Genomic DNA, 11,830 nt, shown 5'->3' on the forward strand with positions numbered 1-11,830 from the left:
AGATTAGATGAATGTGATCAAAATATTTTTGGGCCTGAAATCACTGATACCACCTTTAATGTGAATGATTGATCAGTGCACAATAAAAAATAAAATAAAATAAAAAGTCTGTTCAACTTCGTACAGTTTTTCATCAAAACATACAAACATGTTCCACCTCTGAAATTACTTATCTTTTTGGGTGACTTTTTCAACTGTTTGCATCCAACTACCTCTTATATGCAAATCACTTTTCAACATGCACAGATAGACCCCAAGTGGCGGTCAAGCACCTGCCCTTTTGGCCTCTGACTACATACGTAAGTGCCCTTTTTGCAAGACATTTTTTCATTTTATATTTTTGCTTTTGTTTAAATTTGGCCCGTGGCATCAATTCTCAATCAATTCTTATTGTGTGCGCAACAACTTATTCTTAATAATTCTGTGAGACCGCATAAGCCCCTCCCACTCTCCGACATCCCTCGTCACAACCTCCACACCTCCCGGACCTGCCTTCATTGGTGACAGCCAGGTAACGATTGTGTTGGTCCTAAACTTCTGCAATGTTTGTCACCGCTGTGAAATTAAACCACTATTACAATTTTAAAACCTCTCAATACAGCCAGCCTTACTTTATAGGCAATAGCACTCCATTAAGCTTAACAAGCAAGTTAGTCTGGCGTTGACGTAAAATAAATGCCACCAAATTTCAAGATGAATTGCCTTCATATGAGTTCTTGTATTTTTGTTTAATTATAACATAATATATTTAAGTTATATCAAATGAGCAAGACTGCTATTTTCTCGAATATCAGCACGATTGCAAAATGTGATATTGTATATAACAGTTCAATAAACAATAAGTTAGCCTAATTATATAAATTGACGATTTTGAGACGCAACATTGTCAATTCTGACTGTTTTTGCCATATCTTGCCAATGACAATCATTACAAGAAAGCAGAAAAGTTGCATATCTTAGCAACTCTTGCTTCGTTCTTGAATGATTCACCGTTTTTGAACTAATCAGGTGAGTCAATGATTCAATGACTCATTCATAAAGTCAGTGGATACCTGCCCCCCAAAATGTGTGCAATGTGTGCAACTTTTTGGTTGAATATTCACAATACAGTAATAAAATGTGTTGCAAAAAGCATTTCATGTTGACCTTAATGAAGAATAGTGTCATTTTCAACAAAATAATGTGAATCTATTAAGCACGAGCCAAAAGCATAAGCCTAATGATTGAAGTTTTGGCATTTTAAGTGTGGCTTGGACTCATTTTAGGAACAGGTGTAACACAAGCTCCCTCTCTCAGACCAAAGTTGGCCTCTCTTAGCAGTGACATCACCACATTTATCTGCGGAGAAGCATTTCCATAAATAGCAGAACGGCAAGTTGGATGAGCCGAACCCCCGCAAACCACAGTCACAGAAAACAGACTTTCCTTGCATCTCAAAGACACTAATGGCCCCGTTTCACAGAAGTGAGACACATTCGACCCTGCTGATAGCATGCATGGAATGAGCACCGCAATCGAATATCATTCCTATTTAAACATCCTCGCTTACAGCCCGGGAAAACCCCACCGCTGTGTCCAAAACCCAACATCCTCTCTGCTTTGAATGTTTCTCCCAGTACAGACTTACTGGCACTCATGTAAATGTGAGATCAATGACATGGGAGTTGCACGCTGGGTCACATGTCTAATAAACAGCACAGCTGACGATGTGCGTATTTGCATTTCGAGAGCAAAAGAGCCTAGCGCTTGAGAGAGGGGCCATCGCAGCTGTGGATTCCTGAGTCAAACACAGGAAGTGTAATGATGGAGAGCATGACGTGGTCCTCATGAGGCTCCTGTTCCTGACCCCGTGCTCTCAGCTCTCAGGCCCGGGTCCAAACAAAAAACCCTGACGGCACGTCATGAGGGTAGTCAGGGGTTTATATACTTGGCTTCATTTTTGTCAAAGTAATTCAGCCTGTTCGTACAGATAAACCCATTCAACATCACTGAGTGATCTTGATTCTGTTCCAAGGACTGCCCCACAAAGTCTAATTACAGTTGTTGTCGATCAGCTCTTATCTGCACCACGTTTACAATCTTCCTGTCTGAGAAGCTTTTTGAGTGAAAATTTGTGAATCTCTCAAAATAAATGTATATCAATGGAAAAGTTACTATCACCTACAAACATTATACCATTTTGAATTTGAAGTAATTACTCATGAACAGACTGCTCAAATGTCATGGAACAATGTTAATAAAAATGTGTTTATATCAAACTTGCATTAAAGTCCATGTATGAAATCATCCACATGTTTTGACACTAAAGCCTATCCATGGTCCCTAACAGGTGTAAATGTCTACTTATTATGGAATCAAATTTTCTTCGCTTAAATACGGTCAGTTAATAGTCAAATTATTTCTTCCTCATGTCTAATTGCAGCCGAGAAAAAAAAAAAGGGAGTGGGTTCATGACAGTTCAAGCAAACAAAAGAGGAAGCTAGACAGATTCCCATTAAACCTTATCCGACATTGTACTTCTAAACTCACTCAGATTAAAGGAACAGGCCTCGAAGAGGGCTCATAAATTCAAAGCGTCCTCATGAGTTATAGCACCATGCTGTGAAATGCTGGATAACGGTAGTGCACATTCCTGTAAGTGCCAAGCCATAAACTCTGTTTTTACTGCACAGGTTATAGAGCCGGTAAGGTCGCAACATAAACGTATTACTTAAGTACACCTGCACTTTCTTCATGCTGTTCCAAATCTGTAGGACTTCCTTCTTGAAATCTTTTTTTTTTTTTTTTTTACACAATGAAAGTCAATGGGGTCCAAAGTTGTTTAGGGCCCCACTGACATTTATTGCATGGGGAAAAAACTGTTGAAAGTCTTCAAAATACCATATTTTGAGTTCTGCAGAAGGAATAATGCCATACACTTTTGGAACAAAACGGGGGCGAGTAAATTATGACATTTTTGAGTGAACTATTAAGCAATACCAGTAAACAGAATGTGAAACATCATGTGGTTGCCTTTCCCTACTATAGTTAAACTTCTCAACGCATTGTGTAACAGATCTCTGTGTTCTTAATGTCAGATCCAGTAGTCTCTCTCTTAGATGGTAGCACAATTCGCTGATGGCCGTTTTGTGGTGTAACAAGGATTAATGTGACAGGAAGTGAATCAGTGTTATATTGTGACATGACATTCAACGGTCATGACGTTGAGGCAACAATAGAGTCAACAAACCAAACCAGAGCACAACGCAAGAGATCGTTTTTTCAGAAATGCTACCCGAACATCCACCCATAATAAATATGATCAAAGAATTTTTTATTTAAATATTAATCGATTAATAATCAACATTAATATATGTAATTCAAAAAAAAAGTACATTTAAATTAAGTATATATTATATTAAGATAAAAAAAAATAAAAACACTTAAATTTAATTGAAAAAACACTATCACCTACAACCATTATTCTGACATGGAGTAATGAGTGACATCATAAATAAGAATTGCACAAGAAAAGTACAGTGTGCTGTACATTTTTGCAGAAATTCCACCCAAACTACATATCTCAGAGGCCCATACGTAAGGGAAATGACATCAAGGAGGCAGAAGAAAAACTTAAAAACACTGAAAGCCTGTCAACAAGGGTGGAGATTTGCGTCACTTCTCAATAAACAAAATATTTTAATGCACAAGATCCGCCATCCTGATGTGCCTCCATTCAAATGGCATCTTTTAAAACTCACTGACCTAAAAAAAAACAAAAAAAAAACAGAAACCACAAACTTTGAACGAATGCAAAAGCAACTGAATGTTAATGGTGAATGTGAAAGCACTCTAGGCAGTGCAAGGGTTACTCACAAATTTACACACACCAGCAGCAGCAAGTTGTGAAATACTGAAAACCGAACAGCTCCCTCCACATTCTTACCACATCCTGAAACTACGTCAGTCCAACAACATGGCACAAAAAAAACCTTATCGCATGAGTGAGATAAACAAACTCCTTCAAAAAAAAAAAAAAAAAAACTCCTCACCCTGTCTGCACCACCAAACACGGCTGATATGACCTCCAACAAATGCACTTCAAGCAAGCATGTCGGCCTTCCAGCTACACACACACACACACAATGATGTGATCTACCTTTGGCTCTCCACTCGCAAACTAGATGCCAATGGTGTCAGCGAGAGCCCACAGATATAGAGGACACACCGGAGAGCCGCAATGCTTCACATGGCGCTCGGGAACGGGCTGCTCTGCCTAAATGGCAAAAACATGCTGTCGACCTGCTGATAAGTCATTGACGCAGTAAAGTAATGCAGCACATGAATAAGTGTGTGATTCACGAGCGTACGCACATCAGAGACACGGGAGGGGAAAAATTCACATGAACCGTACAGCTGCCTTAACCTGCTAGAAAGCACATCATAACCTGGCACGAGATTCTTGAAAACACATGTTGCAATACCAAACACAATGAGAACGGCGTTTTTTTCTTTCCCAGGTCTTTGTTCTTTCAAGTACGTTTCAGTCGCATGCATGTGTAACACATAGACCGTGACTGATAACACAACGCAACACCCTCGGCTTTTGGGAAGACATTAGTTTTGTTCGTTTACAAAAAGCGTGTTTGAGAAAAACAAGTGTGGGAGAAGTTGAGAGGGGAAAAAGAGTGAAGAGAAGAATGACGATAGAGAGCGAGAGATCCTGGCCATCTGTGATGTTGGCTGCAACCCAAACCACTGCCCCCAGAGTCCAGGCACATGCTTAACTACCTCCCTCTGCACTGGAAGCCTAACAAACACAGCAGCGAGGGGCACCTACACACACACAAGCGTTGCAACAGTCACTTATGTTTTATGACTGCACAAACACAAAAATTCAGTGTTTACAAAAAGATAATTGCCCTGCCTCTACAAGGCTGCAAAGTGTGCATATAACCTTCTGAAACATTACTGTTCCAACTCTGAGGAACCGTTTGTGACATTCAGCGATCTTTAAAGCTGATGACACTTTCTCTTATCTGTGCAGAAACCATTCTTAATTTTAGTCAAATGTAAAAACCGTTGTGGCTTTCAACGTTATTCCGTTTGAATAGCCCAACGTGGTTTGGCGCTTTAAAACCATGAAAATAAAATTGATTGTGTAGCTTATAGTTTGTGTTTTGATGCCATCCATATTGCTGACAAATTAAATACCATACAACGCAACGTACATTCACATTACATGTATTAAATCTTTGCCAGTTAAGCTTTTTATTTGCACGCATTTCTGACATAAGCTTTGAGCGCGAACATCCGAAGCACGGACACACTAAAAGCCTGTCACTATGCATGTGAGCACTGAACTAAGTTCTCTTTTGTGGCTTATTGCGTTTAAACTGTCAAATACACGCAAGGTTTACATAAACAGTCGTTTATATCTTAAGTGAATGTAAAAAGTTCAGAGATGTATCAATTTAGATCCGTGCATTCAGTCTTAAAGTGACAGCCGCCTAATCAATCTGCTGCTGTCAGTCTCAATGTTAATCAAACAACAAAAGACAGAGAAAAACCGCTCTAGTAGCTCTAATAACTTTAGTAGCTTTAATAAGAATCATTGTATATTTAGTTCATAAAGTCACATCTATGTAGTGTTTTATTTTTACACTTGTTTATTACATTTCTTACTTGAATGCTACTGTTACAGTAAATACATCTACTGTTGCTGAAAAAATTAATGCACTGTTTATTTAATTTGTGTCTTATATTGAATTTGTCCTTTTATTTGTCGTTTGCATCTTTGTTCTTGTTTAAAAAAAGATAAAATAATTTTGGGATTGTGGATCGTAATCCTGGCTGAAAAAAAATCATGATATAATATTTTTGCCATATTGCCCACCCTGACTACAACTACTACTACTAGTAGTAGTAATAATAATAATAATAATAATAATAATGTTTTCTTTTTTCTAATTATTACTATTGTATTTGTTTGCATTAAATGTAAAGTACAATAATATAATAATAGCACATTAAATATATTTTAAAATGTTACACAATGTCACTTACAATATTAAAATTGATTTCAATAATTATTATATTATGATTTTAACTGCATAAAATGTATACTAATAATAAATATTATTTTATTACTATTATTTCAGTTTCTAATAATTTTTCCTGTAGTTATTTGCATTAAAAAAAGTTTAAAAAAAAGTAAATGTGCATACAAATATGCCACTTACGATGATTATTTATATTAATATTGATAATATTAATACTAAATATTTCTACTGTTATTATTAATTAACTTTTAAAAATATTAAACTACTACTACTACTACTACTAATAATAATAATAATAAATAACAATAAATATTTCCATTCCTAACTATTATTATTTGCATCAAATGTATACTGTAGAAAAAATAATGAAGACTCATATAGCAATCAAATGCCCTATAATGGCCAACGGGTAATGGCAAACAGCATGGTTTCTTGAATGTAACATCACATTACTAAAGCCTACATCAACTCAAGAAAGAAAACGGAGCTTGTCAAGCAATTTTTACAGGGTCTAGAATGATTTAAAATGAAAATACATATGACAGGACCAGAAATGGTGACCCTAACTTGGTGGAAAGCTGTGCTACACGGTGCTGATCTCATCTTTTCATGAAAATATTGCTCTAAGCCGCTGCTCTGAAAGCTGGGCAAAGAACAGGCTGGCGAATGTTACCAGCTTATTCCTAACTACAGACATTCAGAATATGCGTCCCTTCCATACGGAGGGAGCACAAAGGCCTGGACTTGTCAAGACTGAGGGCCAACAGCCGCTCCGGGTCTATCCCACATTCCACCCACGGATGAAATTCCAGCGAAAATCCAGGCAGAGCTTTGCTGGGTTTCAGAGCAAGCTCTCTGGGAGGCACTTAGTCAGGCATTGTGTTTTTAGAGAAGGCGGTTGTAGCTGCTGGGCTTTCATGCATGCAGCCTAACAGACAGGGATAAGAGACAAATGCTTTTTGCACAAAGCTTGCCAAAGCAATGCCATTAAGAGAGGCAAATAGGTCTCAATGCATTCTGGGTCAAACTCCCAATGGACCTGGAAATTGTATTAAAAACCAAGGGAAACAATTTTTCTGCTGGCAAAACACCTGTTATGATAGAGAGCAAGTCAGAAAATCTATGATATAATGTGGACACTGTTGTTCGTAATAATCCAAAACATTCAGCAGTCGCTAGTTTGACTAGAAAAGCAGCAGCCAAATACATTTGCATATGTTTGACTTTAGAGATACTGATAGCATCAGACAACCAGGGGCAGTTGGGGCAATACACTGGACAGAAGGGTTATCTAATCTAACTCTCAATACAAGCGGTCGCTTGGTGACATGACCCTTATTATTGACTGACTACATCTTAAATTCTAGGCCTCAAAGCCCTGCAGGGCTTCTTTCACTAGCGAAGCATGTTATCTCCCACTGTGTGAGCTTGCTGCAAGACTAGTAAATTTATCAAGTACAGTGAGTAACAATCCTTTGACCTGGAGATATGCATTATCTCATATTAAAGATTAAGTACAGGCCGCTAAAGATTACAGTACATCTTAAAAGCATTGCTTATACACGCACTACCTTTATATTTGATATCTAACACATGATAGCATTGTATTACTCAATGTGCAAGCAACTGTTTTCACAGTTTCATCACATAATACACATTTTTAAAAAGCAAGAAATACATTATGCCCATTTTAACATGGTTGAAAGATGCAATGCTACATAACCCTATAAAGCCTCTACTGTATCATTTCGATACATGTATTATTTATCAACATGATTAAAACTGCTGAAAAAACCTGTTGCACACCATCTATGCCTTCTGCCCTCTGATTGATAGTTCATAGATAGACCTTTTAGATATTGGCTGTGAAATCTTTAATGGTTTTTAATAACTTTTAAGTTGTTAGTCATGCTTCATGATGAACATTTACTCGACTGAAGCCAGGTTTCTTTCTCTCTTTTTTGGGGGAAAATCATGTTAAAATGCATGGCAAATATGATAAAGCTGGCGTTTGAGGATTGTTTATTTGAATCGCTCAATCATCATTGCATCAGAATTTCATATTTTTTAGCCATATACGTAACATCTGCACCAGATTGCATCTCTTTTTTTCTTTTTTTTTCTCCTGGAGTGAGATCCATATTCTCACTATATCATACTGGGTCATGCAGGCCTCTGATGTATCAAATATGATACAAACCATAGAAAACGTTATTCTTATATATTAATTTTGTATGTATATTTTAGGTCTTTTTTAAATTATTTTGTCAATAGGTTCTATAAACTGTTCCAATTAAAAAATATATATATATTTTTTTTTACTATTATTTAATACATCAGGCTTTACAGGGTTAAAAGCAGAGAAACACCTACAATTTCCCCAATGGACACTGAGTAACAAGTTGCAAGAGGGCTGTCCAAGAGAATCCCCAACAAATTCAAACATTGTGTGTGTGAGGGGGAGAGTGACACACTTTCAGCCTGAAAAGACTGTCAGCATGTGGCCCAAAGGGACAACAAAACATATTTTGTGTTGCCAACACCGCAGTATGACAGCGACAACAGACAATTAGGGAAAATAACGCTCTCTTGTCAAGCCCTGACACTTGGGGACTTCTGAGAATCTGAGTAAATAAAGCAAGACCCTGAACAAGTACAAGAATAATTAAACATGGAAATAGATATTGGGCCTCGTCTCAAAACCTTGTGAGCTGCCTACATAGGGCTGAGCGCCGAGAATCAGTAGCTTTAATAAAAATACATTGGATAATTTTTGATGACGTTCGATAGCGTTAATGGTCCACGAATGTGCACAAATTACACTTTGCTAAAATAATCTGCGTTAACTAAATCTGCATCGTGAAACGATGTCCAATTCCCCAAAGAATGACTCTTATGATCCGGTTCCTTTTTAGAATCAAAAGTCGGAGCCGTAGCTGAATTATTAAGATTTCGCTATGTCCGACTCAATAAAAACAAAATATGTTGTACTTAAGGCATCAGAGACTGTTACTGACAAGTTGATATATGACAACGAGTAGCCAAAGATATTGACAATATTGTATGAACGAGCAAATTAATGAAATGTATTACCAATCATTAAAGAGTCATTTGATGACAGAGCAGTAAAAGCAGCATGAATTACACTTCATGAACAAAATATTTCTTCTTCAAAAACACTAACAGAATCGTTAGTTGAACCGTTAACGAATCGAATTCGGAACCTTTTTAATTGATAAATAAATTCCTACTACACAGGAAGAATTTGAGCATCATTTGAACGTTCCGAACATGCGAATATTTTGGATGCTCCAAAATGATTCGAACGAACGTTCGGAACACGCGTCTGATTCTCTAGGTAGACAGCTCTCTAGGTTTTGACACACAGCCCAAATGTTTTGTTCTTTACCTGTGACAGCTGCCTCGGGTCGGGGGCTCCGAATAAAGAGGAACTGGAGCTGAAACTAATGGCTCCCCTCCGGCTGAGAACATGTTTGGGAACCGGCCTGTCTAGAGGCAAAACCGGTAACTGATAACATAATTCCATTGAATAATATCAACGCTATGGATCCGGATCAAAAATAATTCAAACCCGCTGAAAGAAGTAGTAAAATAATCAAAGAAATCAAAAGAAGGCGGAGGGGAGAACTTGCATGGAACTTGAGCGCTGTTTGGAACTCTCAAAAAACACGGGAATCCCCTCTCCTTAAAATTGCAAATAAAAAAAATATCAGTTTAAATGCTCAAGAGGCGAAGTGCTTCATTTTGTTCGGATCTATCTGGTTCTCGCGCACACCGCCGTCGTTATTGATATGGTCCATATTTCCCCACGCGCGTGTCTCGTGCTCCATTTCACTCGATTTTTATTCATCAGGCTCGTTTTTCTTCCTTTCTTCTCCCTTTTCCCATGCACAGATCACGGCCTGCGGAACGACGAGGCCTCTCCTCTATCTTTTTAGTATCTTTAGAAAAAAATGCTTCCTCATTTTTTAAACTCCGTCCAGTCGTGAATCATCATCATCGTGCAAATGGCTCCGCAGTCTCGTCTCCCAAATTAAAACAAAAGGCATGACCACTTCAAACCCCGATGCTTGTAGAAAACAGAGAGATCCTGCGAATATATAAAAATAAATGTACGTGAAGTTGTATCCGTTTAACGACGGATTTCATTCAAGCTTTGCGGTGCATGAACATTTATTCTCGCTCTGTCTTTTTCCTCAGTGCAGACACACAGATAGCACCCGTAATTCAACACACACTCAATGCAGCACTGTATATCAACCAGAAAAAAGTGGCCTGGGTGGAATAAAAACACGCCCCGCGACCACGCCGTGCGTTTGTTGGCACATGCTGTTCGGTCAGTGTCAAAAAGAAAACGTAAAACGGGAAATAAATTACAAGGATAACATACGACAGTCTCAGTTCGTCCTGAACATTGCAAGCTGTTTCCGAACATGCACCACCTGCGAAAGAGATGGGGTTGTACAGAAAGCGTTCGCAAAACGTCCTCGTCTTATTGAGCCAATAGGCGTGCAGCAGTTCATGTAAGGCCGCTTCCCATTGGACTAAATCGTACAGCGCTTTTGAGACGGCGAATCTCATTGGCGATGCTTTCAAGAATCATTTATGCACTCGTTCAGTGACTGTACGGACCTCAACAAGGGTATTCCACTACAACGGGGTTTGCCCTGCAGCCGGTCTACATCATTGCCAGTGATTACCTTTTCTCTGTATGAGTCATCCAGTTCTTCGTGAGCAGTGAGCCACTGTTAACTTCTCTCAATAATAAAACCCATGAGTAAACGTTTTTTTCTTCTTCTACTTTTTAAAACAATTTAAAGGACCCTGCTAATAAACAAATCTTAAACCAACCTAAGTTGCTTTCATAGCCTGATCCAGCTAGTGTTCAGCTGGTTAGCTGATCACAAAGACCAACCGACTAAAGGGTGCCTAAAACCACACTGAGAGACCAGCTAAAACCCATCTTAGGCCCAGCAGGGTATAGAAACCTGCCAATCAAAGGTATATAATCCAGTAAACTAAATGTCATATTTAGGCTATATGTTATAGTACCTATAAATAGCGAATGTAGCCTATGTGATATACAAATAAACTTGCTTCTTTCTTCCAGTTTTGCCTTTAGGTTTTGTTTGCTTAAAGGGTTAGTTCACCCAAAAATAACAATTTACTCACCCTGAAGCCATCCTAGGTATATATGACTTCCTTCTTTCAGGCAAACACAGAGTTGTATTTAAAAAATATATATCCTTGCTCTTCCAAGCTTTATAATGGGAGTGAATGGTACAATTTTTTGGCCAAAAAAGTGCATCCATCCATCCATCAAAGTAATTTATACAGCTCCAGTGGATTAACAAAGGCCTTCTGAAGCAAAGCGTTTTTGTAAGAAAAATATCCATAATTATAACTTTATAAACTGTAATCACTAGCTTCCGGTAACGTCTGTCCACGCTTTAATGAGAAAGTCGAGTTCCGGCATATGATGTAGGCATAGCGTAAGCTTAGGTGAGAATAGACGCCTCTCGCCGGTTCAAACAAATAGGGCTGGGCAACAAACTCAAACTCCTCCGACATTTCTCTTTATAAATTCTCGTTTTAGACTTTTTAGACTCGCCTACGTGTTTGAGGATACGCCATACATCAGATCAGAGGTCACTCTACACTGACTAGACTTGAGTACAGCTGTTAGTATAGCTAATACAATTACTAAAGCTGTTACAGAAGCCAGTTATTAAAGTTATAAATAATAGATTTTTATTTATTTTTTTACA

General features: G+C 38.1%; 1 protein-coding gene across 9 annotated transcripts in view; it reads right to left on the reverse strand.

Moving 5' to 3' along the window:
* The window catches only part of pde7a (phosphodiesterase 7A), a 31,051-nt gene extending 20,543 nt beyond the window's left edge, over positions 1-10,508 (reverse strand). For all 9 annotated transcript variants that reach the window (XM_082183586.1, XM_082183595.1, XM_082183593.1 and 6 more), the window contains exon 1: positions 9,451-10,508. In XM_082183586.1, coding sequence (XP_082039712.1) covers positions 9,451-9,588 — 138 coding nt within the window. In that variant the 5' untranslated portion in view covers positions 9,589-10,508. The remainder of the gene's footprint in view (positions 1-9,450) is intronic.
* Between the last annotated feature and the right edge of the window lie 1,322 nt (positions 10,509-11,830).

Source organism: Leuciscus leuciscus (assembly GCF_965113295.1).
Source record: "Leuciscus leuciscus genome assembly, chromosome: 11".
Classification (NCBI taxonomy): domain Eukaryota; kingdom Metazoa; phylum Chordata; class Actinopteri; order Cypriniformes; family Leuciscidae; genus Leuciscus; species Leuciscus leuciscus.